General features: G+C 34.5%; 2 protein-coding genes across 2 annotated transcripts; one reads left to right on the forward strand and one right to left on the reverse strand.

The window, feature by feature from the left end:
- Positions 1-5,137: 5,137 nt before the first annotated feature.
- On the forward strand, positions 5,138-9,352 carry LOC101212498. The gene has a single exon (XM_004148244.3). It carries the CDS (start codon positions 6,175-6,177, stop codon positions 9,127-9,129), a length of 2,955 nt encoding a protein of 984 aa, XP_004148292.1. The 5' UTR covers positions 5,138-6,174; the 3' UTR covers positions 9,130-9,352.
- Positions 9,353-12,230: 2,878 nt separating this feature from the next.
- Positions 12,231-19,429, reverse strand: LOC101208094 (hypothetical protein). Its single transcript, XM_011652155.2, has 4 exons — positions 19,218-19,429; positions 17,954-18,415; positions 15,924-17,094; positions 12,231-15,618 (listed from the first exon to the last, which is right to left on the reverse strand). Exons 2-4 carry the CDS (start codon positions 18,121-18,123, stop codon positions 12,676-12,678), a joined length of 4,284 nt encoding a protein of 1,427 aa, XP_011650457.1. The 5' UTR covers positions 18,124-18,415; positions 19,218-19,429; the 3' UTR covers positions 12,231-12,675.
- Between the last annotated feature and the right edge of the window lie 325 nt (positions 19,430-19,754).

Consider the following 19,754-nt stretch of genomic DNA (forward strand, 5'->3'; position numbering starts at 1 on the left):
ATGTTCCATGTGACTTTACCTCTAACCCCTCATCTCATTAAACTCTCATCTCAATCTATCCATCTCCTAACTTACCCCAAACAAAAATAAATCATACTTTAACCACCGGTTGAAAAAAGAATTTAAGTTGAGATATAAAAAAGAGTTTATATGTACATTTGTGTTTCTTTTAATTTCTCTATTTTGATTCTCTTCACTCTAGGTCCTTATGTAGCAACCAAACTAATAGAAAATGAAAATTTAACTGCGACTAAACTCAACTATATATTAAAATTTAAATTAAACATTTTGACTTTTGTTTATTTTATTCTTTAAACAACCAAACAATCTAAGCCTAGTTTTCAAACCAAATCAACCAACTAGATTTTAGCTACATTCATCATTTTTTTTTTTTGTAAGAAAGAAAGAAAATATGAAAGGTTATAAATGTGAATAAAAAATAATAATATTATTATAGTTAGTTTGTAATTAATTAATAGACGGTTGTTTTAAATTTAAAAATATAAAATCTCTATCAATTTTTATTTAGTATAGTTAAATAATTATCTTCCAACTTTGTCCTACAAACTAATAATAAAATACTTACTAACTTGAAGATAAAATATTTATTTATTAATTCAAAAGTAGTTTGTATGATTTATTATTTTGTTTCATTTTATATATTTCCTAAACATTTTAGAAATTACGCTAAAATATATTTAGAGTTTCCTAATTAATTGTGAACATTGTAAACAATTCAATCAACCTTCCATCATTATTCCATTTCCTTTTATCTATAGAAAAATATAACTTGATTTAAACCTTAATTTTCTTTTACATCTGCACTAACAAATTTTTAAAATAATTCAAAATTAAGTAATATATATATATATATAGTTAAACTTATTTTTCTTTAAAGAAAACAATCAACAAAAACGTCTTATAGAAATATATTTTAGGAATATAATTGTTTTAAAAGCAAATTCTTGTTTATATTTGTAAATTTATTATTATTAGTTTTATTTGTATAAAAAGAATTGTTATAATATAAAAGAGAAATATCCTTGAAATCTCATATATTCTCTTAGTCATAGTCAATTATTCATAGATGGATGGCCTACATCTTAAAAGATATATCTACATTATATATATTTTTTCTTTAATAATTAATGGCTAAAGCTAAGTAGAATCTACTTTAAATAATAATTAATATAAATAATAAATAATAAATAATAAATAATAAATAGAATCACATAAACAAATAAAAAAATATAGTAGTTTCCTCAATCATTACTAATCAAAATTACTAAAAGTTGTATAAAATGAAATTAAGAAGAGAAGCAAGCACATGGGATAATCAATTCATGCATTATTATTTTGCTTTGGTTTTCTAGCTCATCAAGCAATAAATTAAATCCTTCTTTTATTATTATTATTTTGGATTTTTCATTTCCTACAATTTCTATTTTTCTTTTTCCTTTTCCTCTTTAATAATTTTGATTCCAAGTATACTCATTTATCATGAATTTGGAGTAATTAATTAACTTTCTATCCATATACTAATTAAAATCATTTTCTATAACCATCTTTTAATCTCATGCCTTCAGTTTTGTTTTCATTGCACACCTGTAAATTCTAAAATTCTAAAATAATTTTCAATAGTTTGGTAAATGGTATACGATGCTCGACAAATCCTATCCTATGATTGTTGTACCGAAAAGTGTCTAAGTATATAATTAATGAATTAATTTTAAAACAAATACATAAAAGGAAAAACTATATATCTTTTTTGTCCCGCAAATTTTAATGAATGTGTGTGTTTTATTCTCGAGTTTAAAAAAATGTACTGAGTTCCTAGGTTTATAAAAATAAATTCACTTGGTCTTAGGTTTTGAAAATATATTTATTTTTGTAGTCATCGAGTAGTAAAATATTGAAACTTAACCTAGTTGAGTTAATGCTGATAAACATATATAATGCAATGGCCTAATATTGTAAATATAATGTAGTAATTAGCCCTAGATGGATCTTGAATATAAATGATTTTCACAAAATGGTCAAATGTTAATTAACTGGACCATATACTTAAATTCATGAGTTCAATTTGTAGGGGAAATGGGGAGACTATTATAAAAAAAGAGAGCCGATGGGAATACGAAAATAGAGAAAATATAATATTAAAATAAATAAAAATTAAGAAAATCAAAAATCGAAAAAGTTCCACTTTCTTCCCTTCGTTTGAAAATTTCATGGTGCCTTTGTCATGCAAAACTCACCAATGGCAAAGTTGGGGGAGGTTTTAAGTTAAAATAGTTACTAAGGATTGATATCAATGCAAGAAGCAAAGTTATTCCATGTGGAAGAAAGTGACGCATAGCAATATAGTGGAATGTGGAGGGTGTGACACTTGACAATTAATGGCATCTATTTATAATAGGGACTGCGTTTTTCTCTCAACAATTCATTTTTTTATGACATGATAAGTAGAAAGAACTTGTAAAAACCGAAACAACAATAACATAATCAAGAGGATAACATAAAATTTAAGTTGAAAGTAATAACTTAAAATCAAAACAGGTTAAGGCTAACATGCAAAGCCTCGACTCTTCCAAAGAAAGGATACAACACATAAGATCTGGATGACCGACAAAGGATGATAAGATAATAAGATAATTTAGAAAGCCTACCTTATTGGAAGAGCTGGTTTTAAGTTATTCATTCTAATACTCAAATTTTCTACTTCTACGGACATATATATATTTCTAACTCAAGTGTTAAAAAATTATATGGAAAGAGACACTCAAATGCGTATATCTGTCCATCTAATTGCAGGTCATATTGATCTTCTCCAAATTAAAATTTATCGTTTATTAATTGTCACAATGAATTTCAATTGTGTTTTTACTTATTTAAATCTTACCATTAACAAGAGAGAAATATATGAATGAACTGAAATCACATCTAATTATTAAACGAGAGAGATTGTGAGATTATGAAAACAAATTTTACCATCAATAGAAGAGATATATGAATGAACTGAGATAACGAAGATATGAAAGCACAGTTATAACTATTTTTTTTCCAAAGTAGAATTAAGAAGAAATGGGTTTTTTTAGTGCATAGACCAAAATAGGTTATAACTTGTAAGTAACAACAGTCTCTCTCCATTTTATTTTCTTTTTCTTCGAATAATAATTTAAATTGTAATTTTTATTCATTTATTTAATGTATTTATTTAATGGGTCCCTTACATTAAATAAATGTCCATTACCTTTCTTTTTCTTCTTTTTATCATTTATATCCCACTTTTTTTAAAATATATATATATATATATATCTTCTTGTTTTATTTTTTAAAACTAAAAAGTATTTTTCCCTTAAAAAAATAATATTTAAATATTTAACTATATGAATTTTGGAGTGCTTCAAATAATAGAAAAAAAGAAATGATAATAGGATTCATCTAACTATATTTTTAAAGTAGCAAATTTAAAAGGTGAATAACTCTCTCTCATAGTTGTGCCGTCTAATATCACTCATTTTACTATATTTATAATATACAAAAAATAGGTGTGGATGACTAGTTTTAAGAAATTTTTTTACAATTTAACTTAAAAATATATTAATGCAATAATTAGTAATTAACCTTCAAACAAGAGAAATTGCAATTGTAATTACCACCCCAACAAGTTTTAGAGAAACCATAGAGTGAAAATTAAACAATTTAATAAATCTAATCCACTTATGTTTTAATTGAATAATTTTAAAACAAAATAATTATAAAAAAGATATTTTGAGAGTTTAAAACAACAAAATTAGTGATAATTAGTTTGAAAAGGTTAGTGTTAGGTTAATGTACAATTAATGTCCTTAATCAATGTTGTTCGTACTCAAACTCTCTACCGTTAATCTTGGTGTGTTATTAAATTGGTTGTATAGTTGTATGGTAGCATGTGAAACAAAAGCCCTTGGTGATTTATTAAACAAAGTAGGTAATGTAAGCTCATATTAACTCTAAATAAGGATTAAATCGTAAGTTAATTTCATAAATTTTGAGGTTCGTTGTTCCTATTACCTTTTAAAAGTATTTGATATAAGTCATAAAAGAAAAAAAAAAAGTTAAAATGTCAATCTGACCAACGTAAGTAAAAGTTATTCAATTTTAGATTTTGTACTTTTAAGTATCTAACTTTACTTTATATATTTTATCTTAATTTTAGTTCATATATTCTGAATTTATTTATATGTTTTTATACAGATTTTTTTTTTTTATATATAATAACTAGTTTGGATTACATATAATTGTTTGATGATATGAACATTAAATGTCTTATATTTGATATTTAAATGTTTGAGATAATTAATATATGTGTTTAGGTAGGTAGTATAATTAATATTTGAAAGCTAAAAGTATTTGAAATTGATTTACAAATTATATATGTATAAACTAAAATTAAATAATTGCTTAAATTAGATGTAAGAGAAATGTAGTCATAAATTATACTTTAATTTGTTGTTACGTTGATTATTAATTATTCAATTACTAAAAATAAACAAGTATTTTAAATAGTAGTTATTAATTATTAAAAATAATTAAAATAAAGAGATAATTGCAAATAGAGTAATTTAATTATATACCAATATTTTTAAAAAATTGTAAATATAATAAAATAGGTTAAAAGTCGTTATATTTGTAATTTTATAAAATGATTGTTATATATTTAATTATTATTTTTTAAAAATTAATTAATACTAAAATTTTATATTAAATGACTAAAAAATTATAAAAATAATAATTGTACTTACCATGGAAGCTCAAAGTTGATGGGTGAATCTAGACTTAAAAGATATCGAGAAAGGATACAGGGGAAGCGTGAGTCTGAAAAGTAAAATGCTCATGTTTTGGATTTGGGTCATCGAGTCATTAAATATAATAGTAATCGAAAAATAGTTGAGTCGATACAGTTGAGACGATTGTGAAATGCAACCAAAGATGTGTGTTAGATGTGATTAAATGATGTAATATTAATATATATGTATGAAGAGTTTTTTTAAAAAAATAAAAAGAAATTGGTTAAATATTTTGCTTAAAAATGTTTTATTTGTTGCCATTTCTCAAAATTGAGAGTATGTATTTTAATTTAAGAAAGAAAGAAATAAAGGAGAAGAAAAGAAGAAGGGAAGAAAAAAACAGAGGTTGGTATCAAACAATGTCTACTACTGAGCATCTGGTTCAGTTGGACTGGTCTTAATGGGTACAATTTCCACAGCAGATTGTTTCATATTTTGTCAGATTCAACACATTATTATTATTATTAACCCAATCCCCTCTTCTCCCTCTTCATTCAAATTTCATCTCCTCCCTTTCTCGTCTCCATCTGATTCTCACAACTATTCTTCTTCTTCTTCTTCTTCTTCTTCTTCTTCTTCTTCTACTTTACTTTTTAATTTGTTCAAGTTTCTCTTCACTTACAGCCCATCCATGGTGATGGATTAATGGTTCCACTCCCAATACCCCCTCCCCCCTTTCTCTCTCTCCCTCTGTGTTTTTTCTGACTAATTTTCGGTCTCTGTGACTGTGACCCATTTTTCTTTTGACCCTTTTCTCCCCTTTCCATTGTAAATGGAATTCAATCGCACGTAAAACAAAAACCCATTGCCCCATTTCGAGACAGTTTTTCTATTTTTTATTCTAAGCTATGGCTGAGGAATATGGCTAAACTATTCACTCCTCTGTTTTTTTTTTCTTTATTCAAATGCCTCTCAGATCCAACTTGTAGTACTTGTTTCACAGTGAGATAGAGATAGATAAAGAGAGAGAGAGAGATATGGGTTTTTTTGGCCGTCAATGAAGCAGTGCCAAGGTAACTTACTGCAACTTTCTGGGTTTCTTTTTTTTCTTCTTTTTGATCTTGGGTTTTGATTTGAAAATGTGATTAAGGGTTCCTGTTTTCTGTTCTTCTCTTTTCATCGAAAACCCATCTTTCGTTTTTGCTCTTAACTTTTTTTGTTTCTTCGATTTTGAGTTTTGGGTTTGGTTCTTTATTGTTTCTGGAGCTTTCCATTTTGTTTTCTGTTCTTCCATGGCGGTTGAACAGAGTAAGGCCCGGGTTTTTCTTTTTTACTGTTGCATTAAATCAGAGTGAATGAGTTGAAAGTTTCTCAAGTTGGATCCGCTTTCAAGTTTTTTAAAGCTATGGATTCTGATGGGGTTGAATCAGAATCTACTCCGGCTATTTCCACCTGTCTCACCATTAAAATAGCTCCAACTTCCAGTAAACCGCCTGGGACGTCTTCCGATTTGGCATTGCCGGAGCTCAAAAGCTCAATCGAATCATCTCCTTATAACTCCCCTTCCCTTTTATCGCCGCCGTCATCGGCGTTTGTTTCGGCTTTGCAGTCGCCGTACATTTCGCCGAGGGCGGTGGTCCTTAAACCAGAAGAGAAGCCTATTCCGGCGGAGAGCACGGCGGCGCTGACTTGTCATTCACCGCTGGTTTCCCAATCTGAGGATATTCCGAGTAGTTCCTACACTCCTCCCTCGGACCAATATGAATATTCCGATGACCCTTCTGATTCTAAGGTTCAGTTTGTCGCCTGTGTTCCGGTCCCCGACTCCGCCCCGCCTCGCATTTCGTTCTCCTTCCCCGTTCCTCGGACCTCCTTCGCCAAATGCGGCGGCCCCCTCTCTCCTGTTTCCACCTCTAAACTCAGAAGCTGTGATGTCTACATTGGCTTTCATGGCCAAGCTAATGGCTTGATACGCTTCTGTAAGTGGCTCAAATCAGAACTTGAACTTCAAGGAATTGCCTGCTTCATTGCTGACCGGTCCAAGTACTCCGATAACCAAAGCCACGAGATCGCTGACCGCGTTATCAGCTCAGTAACTTTCGGAGTCGTCGTCCTCACAAGCTCTAGTTTCCATAACCATTTCACCTTGGAGGAGGTGAGATTCTTTGCACAGAAGAAGAACTTGATTCCATTCTTTTTCGACATGGAGTCGTCGGAGATCTCAAGCTTTCTCAACTATAATTCCATGGATAAAGAGTACAAAGAGACAGTGCAGGGATTGTTGAGGTTCCATGAATACAAGTTGGAAGCCAATGAAGGTAATTGGAGAAGCTGTATAGCTAAAGCGGCTGGGATTTTGAGGGGAAAGCTTGGGAGGATGAGTACTGAAAGTGATGTTGAAAGATATGAGGAGCTGCCATTTCCAAGAAACAGATGCTTTTTAGGGAGGGAAAAGGAGATTATGGAAATGGAAGCTACTCTGTTTGGTAATCGAAGCTATCACAAGCAAGACGGTACGGTTTCTACTCTGATCGTTGAAGGGAATTCCAGCCAGCAATCTGAAGGCTTAGCAGATGAAGAAAGTGAGCCCGTTAGTGTGAGGGGAAGTAGGTTCATCAATTTGGAGATAGGGAGGTCTGATAATCCAACTTTGGAGACATGGATTGAACCAGTTAAAGGAAGAAATTCATTCAAGAGATCGAAGCACAAAGAAATGGTCAAGAGTGGGAATCACAAGAGCATGAGCAGCAGCATAGTGTGCATCAATGGAAACCCTGGAATTGGAAAGACAGAACTTGCTCTGGAATTTGCTTATAGATACTCCCAAAGATACAAGATGGTTTTATGGGTCGGTGGTGAAGCTCGGTACTTTCGACAGAATATATTGAACTTATCTTTGAACTTAGGGTTAGACATAAGTGCTGATGCTGAAAAGGATAGAGGACGGTTTCGGAGTTTCGAGGAGCAAGAACAAGAGGCATTCAAAAGAGTCAAGAGGGAGCTGTTTGGAGACATGCCATATTTGTTAATCATTGATAATCTTGAGGCAGAAGAGGACTGGTGGGAAGGGAAAGATTTGAACGATTTGTTGCCGAGGAACACCGGAGGATCCCATGTGATCATCACTACGAGACTCTCTAAGGTGATGAGTTTTCGGATGATTAACATTCATCCATTGGCTTTGGCTGATGCAATGGTTTTGATGAGAGGAAGAAGGAAGAAAGAATACCCAGCAGATGAATTGGAATATCTGAAGAAGTTCGATGAGAGGCTTGGGAGATTGACATATGGACTTTGGGTGATTGGATCGCTGCTTTGCGAGCTTGCAATCACCCCGTCTTCTCTTTTTGAAGCTATTGAACAAGTACCCATCGATGAATGTTCTCCCTGCCCTTATATAAGCATAAACGAAGAGCACTACTGCAAAAGCAATCCCTTCCTGATGAAGATCATTTACTTTTCTTTTTCCATATTGGAGCAAACTAATGGACCGTTAGCATCCGGAATATTTCTGGTCGGTGCCTGGCTCGCCCCAGCACCCATCTCAGTGTCTGTACTAGCCACAGCAGCAAAGGATATGGCTGTCTCAAGAAAAGGGTTTAAAATTTGGAGTAAATACTTGAGTTTCATGTTTGGTTGTTGCTCCACTTGTTTAGCTTCACAAGCTTGGAAGAGTGAGGAAGAATCAGCTCTTCTTCTGATCAAGTTCGGACTCGCCCGGAAGGCGAACAAGCAAACTGGTAGTTGGATCCAATTCCATCCCATAACTCAAGTGTTTGCCAAAAGAAAGGAGGGTTTATCAGCTGCCAAGTCTATAGTTCAAGGGATAAGGAAATGTAGTAGTAACACAATGGCAAACTTGGATCATTTATGGGCATCTGCATTTCTCGTTTTTGGTTTCAAATCTGAACCTCCATTCGTACAACTAAAGGCTGTTGATATGGTCCTATACATAAAAAAGGCTGCCCTTCCTTTGGCGATTCGGGCCTTCACAACCTTTTCGAGATGTAACTCAGCACTAGAATTGCTAAAGGTATGCACAAATGCACTTGAGGAAGTAGAGAAGTCATTTGTATCACAAATACAAGACTGGTGTGAAGGGTCCTTGTGTTGGAAGAAAAAGTTCCAAGGCTATCAACGAGTTGATGAATACGTGTGGCAAGATGTGACGTTGCTAAAAGCTACATTGCTTGAAACTCGAGCGAAACTACTACTAAGAGGTGGACACTTCGACAGCGCCGAAGAACTATGTAGAACTTGCATAAGTATAAGAACAGTCATGTTGGGACATAACCATGCTCAAACCCTGGCAGCACAAGAAACGTTAGCGAAGATCGTTCGGCTTCGGAGCAAGATCTGATGTAGTTAATAAATCCAGGCACTTGGTAAACTAGTTTTGACAGTTCAGTAACCAAGTGTTGTATGTAAAATCAGATTAATGTGGATCATAAATGCTAGTGTTTTTTTTATGCCATTTTTGCTGAACTCACACTTGAAATGGAATGAACATATCACTTCTTTCGTTTTGTAAATTTTTCTTCAAACTGCTTGGCTTAAATGAGATTATGGCCTGTTTGAATTGAGAATTGACTTTTTAAATGTACGTGAACTCAATACAAACACAACATAAATTATAATTGTTGGTTTATAAAATGACAACAGGAAGCACAAAGGATATTATATAAATGAGAAGCCCAAGAGAAAAAGATGGGATAAGGTTATGGCATTGATAATATACATTGGAAAGAGCCTTTAACTAATGGCTAAATGCTTATCTTAATACTTGGCTCAAAAATGACTTGCCCATAAACTTATAGCAGAAGAGGGCAATGGCTAAATTAATTAACAATATATAAACAGCCAGTTTCATCACGATCCATTTTCTATTAGCCACTTGCTCCAAAGTACAATTTAATCCATATGTAACATTTACTTTTAGTGTCATTCAACTCTATCAAAAGACTTTTAGTAATGCATTTTAAAATTTTAGTCATTCAGAATAAAAAAAAAAAGAAAAGAAAAAGTAAACGAATAAATGGTCAAAATCAAAAAATCAAAACAACATAGTACAATTATATGTTACCATTCATTTACTCCAAAGAGATCTCATAGTACTTCAAAACCGATCCTTTTAACTTCTAACCAATACGAGACTTTGGTTACAATGGAAATGATATAGACATATGTTGAGAGCGAGATGGGGACAAGTTTACGGATTCCAAGGTAAGTTCCTGTGTGTGGTCAGAAAGGGAAGTGAATGTTAAGAAGGGTGAAATTTGTGATGCATAGGATGGGATTTTTATATGTTGGGGATGTTGTGGGTGGGTAATATGAAATGTTTGAGAGAGAGCCCCACGAGTGGGTTAAATTGTTTAATGTTGTTGAAAGCTTTTGAGGGGGAGAGTAATGTAAGGCAATATGTAAAGTAAAGTGGAAGCAAAGCAAGTGGACCACAGTAGCAAAGACTCCATTTTCTAGAGAGAGTTTTGGGAACAGTCTAGATTTCACCATGCAAAGTATGTATTTATTAATCACATACATACAAAAAAAAATCCAACTCACTTCTCAACCAATTTAGGGTTTAGGATTTATCAATAAACTAACGTAATACCATAGTCAAAATTTTAGTTTTTATACTTTTGAGTTTTTGCATTAGTTCAAGTTAGTCTTAACTTCAGCATATTCACGTAATGCATTAAATATGTCAAGAATTAACAATCATAAATAGAGAAAATGTGTAAAACAAAAGATAATCAACACACATATTTTACATGGTTCACTAACACGATATTAGCTACGTTCACAATTTACGAATAGAAAGAAAACATCTTATCATTAAAAATAATTTAGATTATAGATCATGAGTGCTTCTAGGGTTAGAGAATATATATAAACACACTCCTCTAAACCCTAAAGTCAAATTTGTAAATATTATGAATATGACAAATGCTAATATAACCCTTTACATGTTCGAAACACCAAACATTACATCCAAGACGTTACCGACAAAAGTTCTTGAAGTGTAGTCATAGATTTGTATCAATTGAGTTTCTGCTTTGTATACGTTTTGTGTTAAAAAAATATGCAAATATAGATTAAAATGGCCATTTTTAAAAGGAAAAGAGACAAGTCCAAAAAGGATATTTTAAAAGTTCATAGATTAAATAAACAAAAGTTAAAAATAGTTATTTGAAGATGAATGTATGAAAATGAATTAAACCCACAAAAATAGAGATCAAATAAGAATTTAAATTTATTAAATATATACATAAAAAAGAAGAAATATATCATTGACTTACTCTTACTTGAACATTTAGAGTTTAATATTATCATTGCACGGTTATTTTCTCTTCAACTAATATTAATAAGTATACGATCATCCTGGTTTAAGTTTAGTGCTAGTTTAGCTGTAGGAATGAAAACTATCTCATCAAAAGTTAGAAGCAGCACTTGAGAACACAAAATATGGCTTTAATGATGGTTTTGGGCAAAGAGAAAAAGGTTTGGTTCCATAGACACACACAAGAAAAAAGCAGTAATGAGAGAGAAAAAGAGAGAGATAGGGAGAGAGAGCTTTAGATCAAAAGTTTAAAGGGATAGCCCTCCATTTCCATTCTTGTCTCCAAATATTCCCAACATCCGTATCACTTCTCTTTTTTTTACCTTCTCTTCTTAAAAGTGCTCTCTCTCTCAGCTAATCAATTCTTTAACGGATATATATATAGATATATATACGCGTGCCACACACATATATATATGGTCCACCTATCACCTTTGTCATGCAAGAACATGTTCATCTATCTAAAAAAATTTCTAGTGCCACCCTAATATAAACAACCTAATACTAACTCCATCAATGCATTTCTTGCTATAAAAGCAATGTTTAAGAGTTGTGTGTGAAGAATGCGTATAGAAGCTTTTCCAACCTGACTTAAATCCCTTCCACTTCTTTGACAACAAAATTCTTCACATAGAGAGAGAGAGAGAGAGAGAGAGATCTTGTGTGACAAGAAAATGACATCAATATACAAAAACAAGACTTGACCATCTCTGTTTTCATCAAAATACAGCTAATTATATCATCAAAATGTGATCTTGACTAAGAAAGATAAAGACTGCATCAAATGACAAAAATGTCAACTAATTATGGGATCTCATCAAGTTTGGCTTGTTCTGTTCCATTCATTGTACAACTAAAATTTCATATTCAATACAGTGATATGGAAGTTAATCTAATCTAGTGCAGCTTAACTATATTCTACTCAGTAATGGTTATTGCTGCTATTGATTTGACTATGAAGGAATCTCCTTTTTATCTTTGTTGTCTGTTTCTTCTTTTTTCCTAGTCACGTGTATGGACTAATAAGTCATGTTTTGTATTAAATCTGTGCAACCTGTTAGACTAGCACCAAAACGAACGGTTGTCATGAATTCAGACCTATCAAGGTTAGGTAAAAAGAATGACTAATACTTATTTACTTGGAAAAATGAGCAGGAAAAAACGCTTTAAATATCGGGAAAGCTCAGTTCCATTGTGTTTTGGTCAAAGGTTCAAGACGATTATTCTTCGAAAACCACTTGTACAATATATATTATCTACTCTCTTCATAGCTTTAGAACTGGCTAGTAACACAGCCCCCCTCTCTGATTCTCCATTGTATGTATCTTCTTCATCTGGTAAAATGTATCGTCACCCGTCTGCTTTCGTCATCGCTTGATGGTTTCTGTAAGTCAGCACAAGCCTACAAGCATCTCAAAAACATTTGGCTACTGGAAAAAAATGACCAAACATTTGGAAGAAACATTTGGATATTAGCACTGATTGTTTGATGGCAGGAACTTGCTAGCAAAACCTACGACGAGCAAAGATCTCGAGTAACTCTTTACTGTGGATATAATATAGTTATTAAAAGACTCCCCTCCTGCAGACATATGGCGGTTCTGAATTGCAATCCCACTTCACAGGACTGGCACGATCTTTGCGGGAGGGGGTCGACTGAAAACTGGAATTGTGTATTGGTGCAGGTTTATCGAGATTTAAAGCATCCTTTGGCTGATAACAAAATGCATTTACATGCAATGGATTGCCACTGGAAGAGAAAGGGATTGAAACAGCAGGTGCTATTATCTGAAGAGTAGTTCTCATTCCTCCAGGGTACTTTGGATCATTGGCAATGAATCTGGCTTCACAGTAAGAAGTATCACCCATTGCATTAATTTCCTTAATGGCATTGGTTGTAGAAAGTGAATTCATTTGCTGATGATCAGGCATTTTGAGGGCTCTACTAGTGTTGTACATAGATGCTTCGCTTAGTTTGCGCTCAGGCCGGTTCAATGCTTCGTTTGTGTAGTCCCTTTCATATGCTTGGGAGGCTGTATGCCCACCATCTGTCTGCTGCTTCAGAAACAAAGTGGTCTGTTCCCGCCCATGTGATAATGGCATATTCAGATTTCCAGGGTTCCTGAAGCCCTTTGACAACCTTACATCAAGATACTGGCCCAACACATTACCTGCATTTTGATCTTTCAAAGAATCTTGATGTGGCCAATGAGGAAAGGAACCAGAGGCTTGATTTCGAACATTTTGCATGGAACCGCTAGAAAAACTTGGAACCTGACTAGAGACATGGTGATGTTGTGGTTGCTGTTGCGGATGCGGCTGGGTCTTCTTAACTGGCATAGCTACATCTTCCTCATCTTTGTTTACAACCATCAAGTTCTTACCCATTAACCTCAGTACTGGATTAGAGGTAACTGGACTGGCAGGCTCACAATTACTCGAAAACCTCGGTCCTGAATCGGAGAAACCATCAATAGGATAGGACTTGAAAGGCGACTTATTGACTGGGAACCCCATATTCTCCGGCGTTGCCTGTCGGCCATTGCTCAAAGCAGGCCCTTCGGGCATAATATCCAAGTTGTTTGGTCTAACATTCAGACTATAAGTTATCTGCTTTCTGTCTATGGTTGGCATGGTTTCCAAAGTCGACATCTGTTGCCTTGTCAGTTGTGGTTCTTGATAAGTTACATTGATGCCTTGAGAAACTCTGTCGACCCTCTGACAACGGCAAGGTTGGCCATCATTTACAGCACCAGGAGTTCCCCTTTCAACAGATAACTTACTGACTTTAAACTTATCACCGTTTATCCTTCCATCATCTGTACAAACTACATGAGTCAAGCCAACATCATTTTCGACAGAAGGTAATGCACCGGCTTTTGAAGATACAGACCCCAGTTTCTCGTGAAATATATCGGAAGATACTCCAGATGAATTGTTATGCTTAAAACAAGATCTGGATGCTGTCGAGTTAGAGATGGTTGATGTTGCAGAAATAGGAGAACCTGATGAATCCCCATCAATCAAATCATGCTGATCTTGACAAGAATGAACCCAGCTATTGCTCAATGAAGAATTTCCTCTATATTCTTCAGATCTCATATCCCTGGGGGGGCTCGGCAAAAATGATCCTGGAGGTCCTGGAATAGATATTGGATCTACCTCGAAACAAGAACTTCCTTGACGGGCTTCAGAATCCAATTCCCTTTGAGCATCATGCCCCATCATAGCACTGCAGTCTTCATCGGCAAAAAACATCTCTTGTCCATGACCAAAACTGGATTCACTGAGACCACCTTTTGTTCCATCTGATCCATAGAAGGAGCAGGAACAATTCTGACTGGATTGTAGCATGCCACACCGAGTGACATTATTGTTCGTCTTCTGAAACTGTGGATCCATGGATTTACAAAAGCACATGAAGCCCTCCTTTGGAGCTAGTTTTGAAGAAGAATCTACACTAACATCTTCGTGAAATGAATTCTCTTTACTACCAAGCTCAAGGCGCTTGATTTTTTCCTGAAACTCAGCACCCATTCTAACATGAGAATCCATGTTTTTGTCCTTGTGGCGTCCATCATACTCAGGTTCCGAATCTGAACTACTCATCAAAGCCATGGCTTTGCTCATTGCTTCTCTATTACTTCTGTTTTTGAGTTCAATGCTTACTTTGGGAGATGCTACTTCAGTAACCTCTTCCTTTGCAGATTGATCACTTTCAATGCTCTCATCGGATGAACTATGGCTGTGATCAAAACTCGAATGCCAGGCAATTATCTCTTCATCTACATGTGACCCAAAATGTTCATCAGGCTTTTCATAAGTAGAAAATTGATTAAACTGAGGAGACTTAGACCCGGTAGATGATCGACCACTGACATGTATCTCTTTTCTTCGAGAAGAGTTCAAATTTCTGGTTTTCACTCCATTTGCATGGTAATTTCTTGATATCTTGTTAAAACCAGGCGGAAAATCAGATGGCTGATAATCTTTTATGATTTTGCCATTGGTATTTTGAGAGTTTACCATATAATTGTTGTCAACATAACCGCTACCTTTGCTCAGATGGTTGGTAGTCTTTTTCGTTTGTGTTGGAGAACCACTATCAACCATTTCTCCAGAAAATGAACTCCTCAGATTCCTCCTGACAAGAGACCACCCTCTTTTGTCTGAAATATGGGCTTCGTATTCCGAGTTATCAGTTCTCTCACTGCTTTCAGGAGATGAAACACAATGCTCAGAAAAATTGGTCTGATCCCGAACTTGACTTCTCTCGATAAAAGAGTCAGCTAAAACCGAGCGATCAGTGTCGACCACCGTTTCATGAGACAAATGCCATTTAAATGTAGAAGGTTGATAGCCCTCTTTTCTGGAGCTCTTACTGGCTCTAGTTCTTTTTGAACACGCCCATTGTCGTAAAGTTCCAGAATCATGGGGTTTCGCTTGCTTTGTTATTTTATGTGCCTCCAGGCTACTACATCCTTTCCATTGATTCTCTCCTTCTTGAACCTTAACAGTCAATTGAGAATAGATAAACTCAGAATCCATACGACGCTAAATGAGAATGTCATATTGGTAGAAATTTGCAGGAATGATATTCTAAAATAATATTACAGTTCTAAGCATTGCATGATTAGTAAATAATTCATTATAACATAACTTTAACAGAAAGAAGGTGCATGATTACAGAAAATACCCTAACTGTAGAAACATCAATTTAAAAAAGAACAGAAACTGTGAAAATGACCTCGATTTTTCAAGTGCATAAAATATTCACCATAATTCATATGAAAATTCAAGTTTCCAGTATTTACCTGAGAAATGCACTTTTGAGGTGGAACTTTGCTACCTTGAGCAGCTAATTTGAAATGCTTGTGATGTTTAGATGCATGGTATTTCTTCTTTTTCACTGAATGAAACTTCCTTCCCTTTAATCCTCCGAGTTTCTTCGAACCAAGATCATTTTGCACTTTTGGCAAATTAGATGGAGGAGAATTAAACTTGGACAAAATTCGAAGTTTAGTGCCATTGGCATCAATATAAACTGCACCTGCATTATTGCCAATGTCATCCTCATCAGGATGATCAGGCATCACTTTCTGCTTTTTCCCTCCATTAATCTGACAATTTTCGATATCCTGAGCAGGAAGACCTGACAAACTAGCCCACGCTGTACCATTTCTTCTGTCAAGCTCTTCCAACGTGCAAGTACGAGCTGTAGCATAAATATCAACCATCAACTTCGTCTTCCTTGGCTTGATCCTCAACCTTGTGAGTTTAGAGTCTGATGTACACTTTGGAGTCGATGCTATAGAAAGACACTGATCGATATGAGCATTTAAAGTGGTGTTTGATGAAGAGGAGAAAGTCTTGCAGACAGGGCATATTTTTGAAGCCATAGACTCTGATAACGTACTAAAGCTCATAGCAATATCTGCAGCCGATGTTTGTTCACCGTGGTTGGTAGATTTTCTTATTATCTTGCACCTTTTACCCGGGGTTTTAATTTTACTTCCGTTCTTTTCAGATGCTGGAAAACCAGAAGGCTGTACTACAACTGGGGTTTCCAATAAATGATCGGGTTTTAAAGACGAACTAGATGGTCCACTTGTGGAAACCAATTCTTTTTGGGGTTGTGAGATGCTTGTCATGGTGGAAGAGAAACCATTTTCTCCTTCACATCTACATGAACTTGATTCAATGCAAGTGCTTACTTGCTTTTGATCCAATTTAGCATCTGATGTGTCTAGTTCTACATGTTCTTTGGGCCCAGAAAACTCCTCATGAAAAACACTTGTATCTCGGAACTCCGATGTTGAACTTCCACCTCCAAGCTCCACAAGGCGCTGGTTTCTCACACAATTAGGAGACTGTAAAGGTGGTAATAAATCCTTTACACCATGTTTCAAGCAAAGCTGCAAACTTTTGAGGGAAAATGGCCAGTTGTTTCGTATATCCTTGCCTCGTGAATCAAAGACATAATCTCTGCATTTCAAAACCATTTCTTTCAATTAATAAAAATGATGATTGATATATATTCAAAAACTCTCACAAACCCACAAGTCTTCAGTTTAGAAGTATAGAGACCAAAGAATTAGCAATAACCAAAATCGTGAAAAAATAAGATTATTCACACTAATACATGACCGAGAAAGCAAATGAATGGTTCCAAAAGAGGATAAAAGTGAATCAAGAGAATCAAACGATGTTGACCACTCTGGTCTGGTGAATGAACATCATCAAAATTTGTAAAATACATGATATGGTGGGGAAAAAGAAAAACATTAAAAGTTTCCAAATGCAGTTCTAGAGACAATGACCCTGACTGTGAAGTCGACATCCACAGTAACATCAAGGAAGAAGAAAGGCAAAGATTTTCAGTAAAAAGAAATATAAACATGTTATGAGAATATTGAAGAATGAAACAGGTAAAATGAACCCATTGAGAAGCAAAAGTTGTTAAGTATAAACAGCTTAAGAGGTATAAGAATAGGGACAAGATGGGTATCTTGAGTTTGGCCCCATTGGTGGGGCAAACTACAAGCAAGCAACAATTTACCATGTGGATCTACCCCAGCAGAGATCTTTCCCAGATGGGGGGCGCATAGAAACTTTGAGATCATCAAAGAGAAAAACAGGAGAAATTTACGGCTTTGAAGTTAAAAAATAAACAAATATATAACACAAAGACAGAAGAAAGTTGTAGACATGATTAATTAAAGTAACAAAGGGGGTTTACAATTAGGTTGAAAGCATATAGATCCACTGTTCATCAAATCAAAAGGCTAAGAAACAGCAGAAGAGAAGAAGAATATGATGAAGAAGAGGAAGTTAAAATCATTACCTCAAGGAGAAGTTTGAGAATGTGGAGTGGTCAAGAACAGCAGCGGCGGCGGTGGCGGCGTTTGATAGATCCTCCTCTGGCAAAGGGAAGTTTTGAGAAGGTCTCTCATCTTTGTTGGTTTTCAGTTGCTGATATGGGGGATCTGGTGGAGGGTTTTCAATGGATAACATCTGATGAAAAGCTTCTCTAATGATCTTGTGCTGTTCTTTAAACAGTCACAAGCTCTACTTCTACTACTACTACTATCTCCACTACTAGGCCTTATCTTTAACTTAGACTTCAGCATATATAAAAAGAAAAGTACAGTCCTTTCCTTCTCTCTCTCTTCCTGATTTCTTACTCTCTCTCTTTTTTTCAGTTTTCTTCTTCCTTCTTCAGTCTTCTTTTACACAAAAATCCTCACAAACCAAACCCAGATGAAGAAAGATCAAAACAACCCCACCAGAATCTTCATCCATTAACCTACAGGAAGTAAAGAAATGAACATGAAATCATGAATTATAAGAGAGATCCAAGCAAGTTAAGGCAGAATAGAAGACTCCAGAACCAACTGAAACGTTATTTTATGTGATGAGAAGGAAGATGAAGAAAACCTCTGGAATGAATAGTCAAAGAAAACAACCAAAAAGATAAGCGAAGAATAGTCCCAAAAGCAGAAACAAGAACAAAATTCACTGAGTTTTGAAGATCATTTCATGTTGGATTAAACCCAGAAAATAAAGCTCAAAATCAACACCGAAAAGTCTCTAAAGTAGCAACCATCTCCGGCAATAAGTAGATGATAGCAAGAGGAAAGATTAGGAAGAGAATTCATCTGAAGAGTCGTATGACCAAACCCAAAAAAGGCATAAAATTTGAAGAAACTTCAAAATCAAAAGACAAACCCCATCAAAGAATCATCAAGTAAACAACCGATTGAAGAAACCAATCAGTACAAAAACTAAAAACACAGCAAAAACAACCATAGTGGAAGAAATCTACTTTATTTTCTTAGAAGAACCCCAAATTTAAAGAACCCCAAATCTTGGTAGAGTGAACAGTGAAGCTCAAACGAAAGAAACCCAAATCCAAAGAAACAGGAATCAAAAACAGAACTCAAACCCCAAAGACCAAAACAAAACCAAGACAGAAAATTGTAGAGATAGATCATGAAATAACCCAAAAGGCAAGAGATTAACCAACAAAAACAAGAAAATTAATGGGAAAGAAAAAAGGAAGACACCCAGAAAAGGATCCATAGAAACAGAGATGTAAAAACACAAACCTAAGCATCTGATGATGAAATTAGCAGCAAGTTCACAAGAAGAAAAATGAAAAATAGGGTCTTTGAAAGGGGATATGGACAAAGAGAAGTGTGAAGAGAGAAAGAGAGAGAAAGAAGGAGAGAAAAACAGCACCACCCACTAACACATCAAACGGGCATCAGGTTCTTTTATTTTTTTTCTTTAATTTTTTCTCTCTATCTAAAAAAAAAAAAAAAAAAAGCAGGCTTTGTAGCACTAAACACACCACGATTCCACCCCCCCCCCCCCCCCCTCCCCTCCCAATCTGTGAATATGCGTCAAGAGACCGACTTTCTAAAGAAAAAGAAGGAAAAAAAAAACAATAATTAAGAGAGAGAGAAATAAATAGAAGAAAAAAGTAAGCTTTGGTTCATAAATTTATCTTCTTCCTTCTTCTCTTCTTTTTTTTTATCTCTCTGTAAAAAATTGTAATTAAAATGGCATGGATACAAAAAAAGAAAAGAAAAAAAAAGCTGTCTAAACACTGAACCTACCTGCACTGCCACTCTCTTCTTTAC

This window comes from Cucumis sativus, chromosome 3 (assembly GCF_000004075.3).
Source record: "Cucumis sativus cultivar 9930 chromosome 3, Cucumber_9930_V3, whole genome shotgun sequence".
In the NCBI taxonomy this organism is placed as follows: Eukaryota; Viridiplantae; Streptophyta; class Magnoliopsida; order Cucurbitales; family Cucurbitaceae; genus Cucumis; species Cucumis sativus.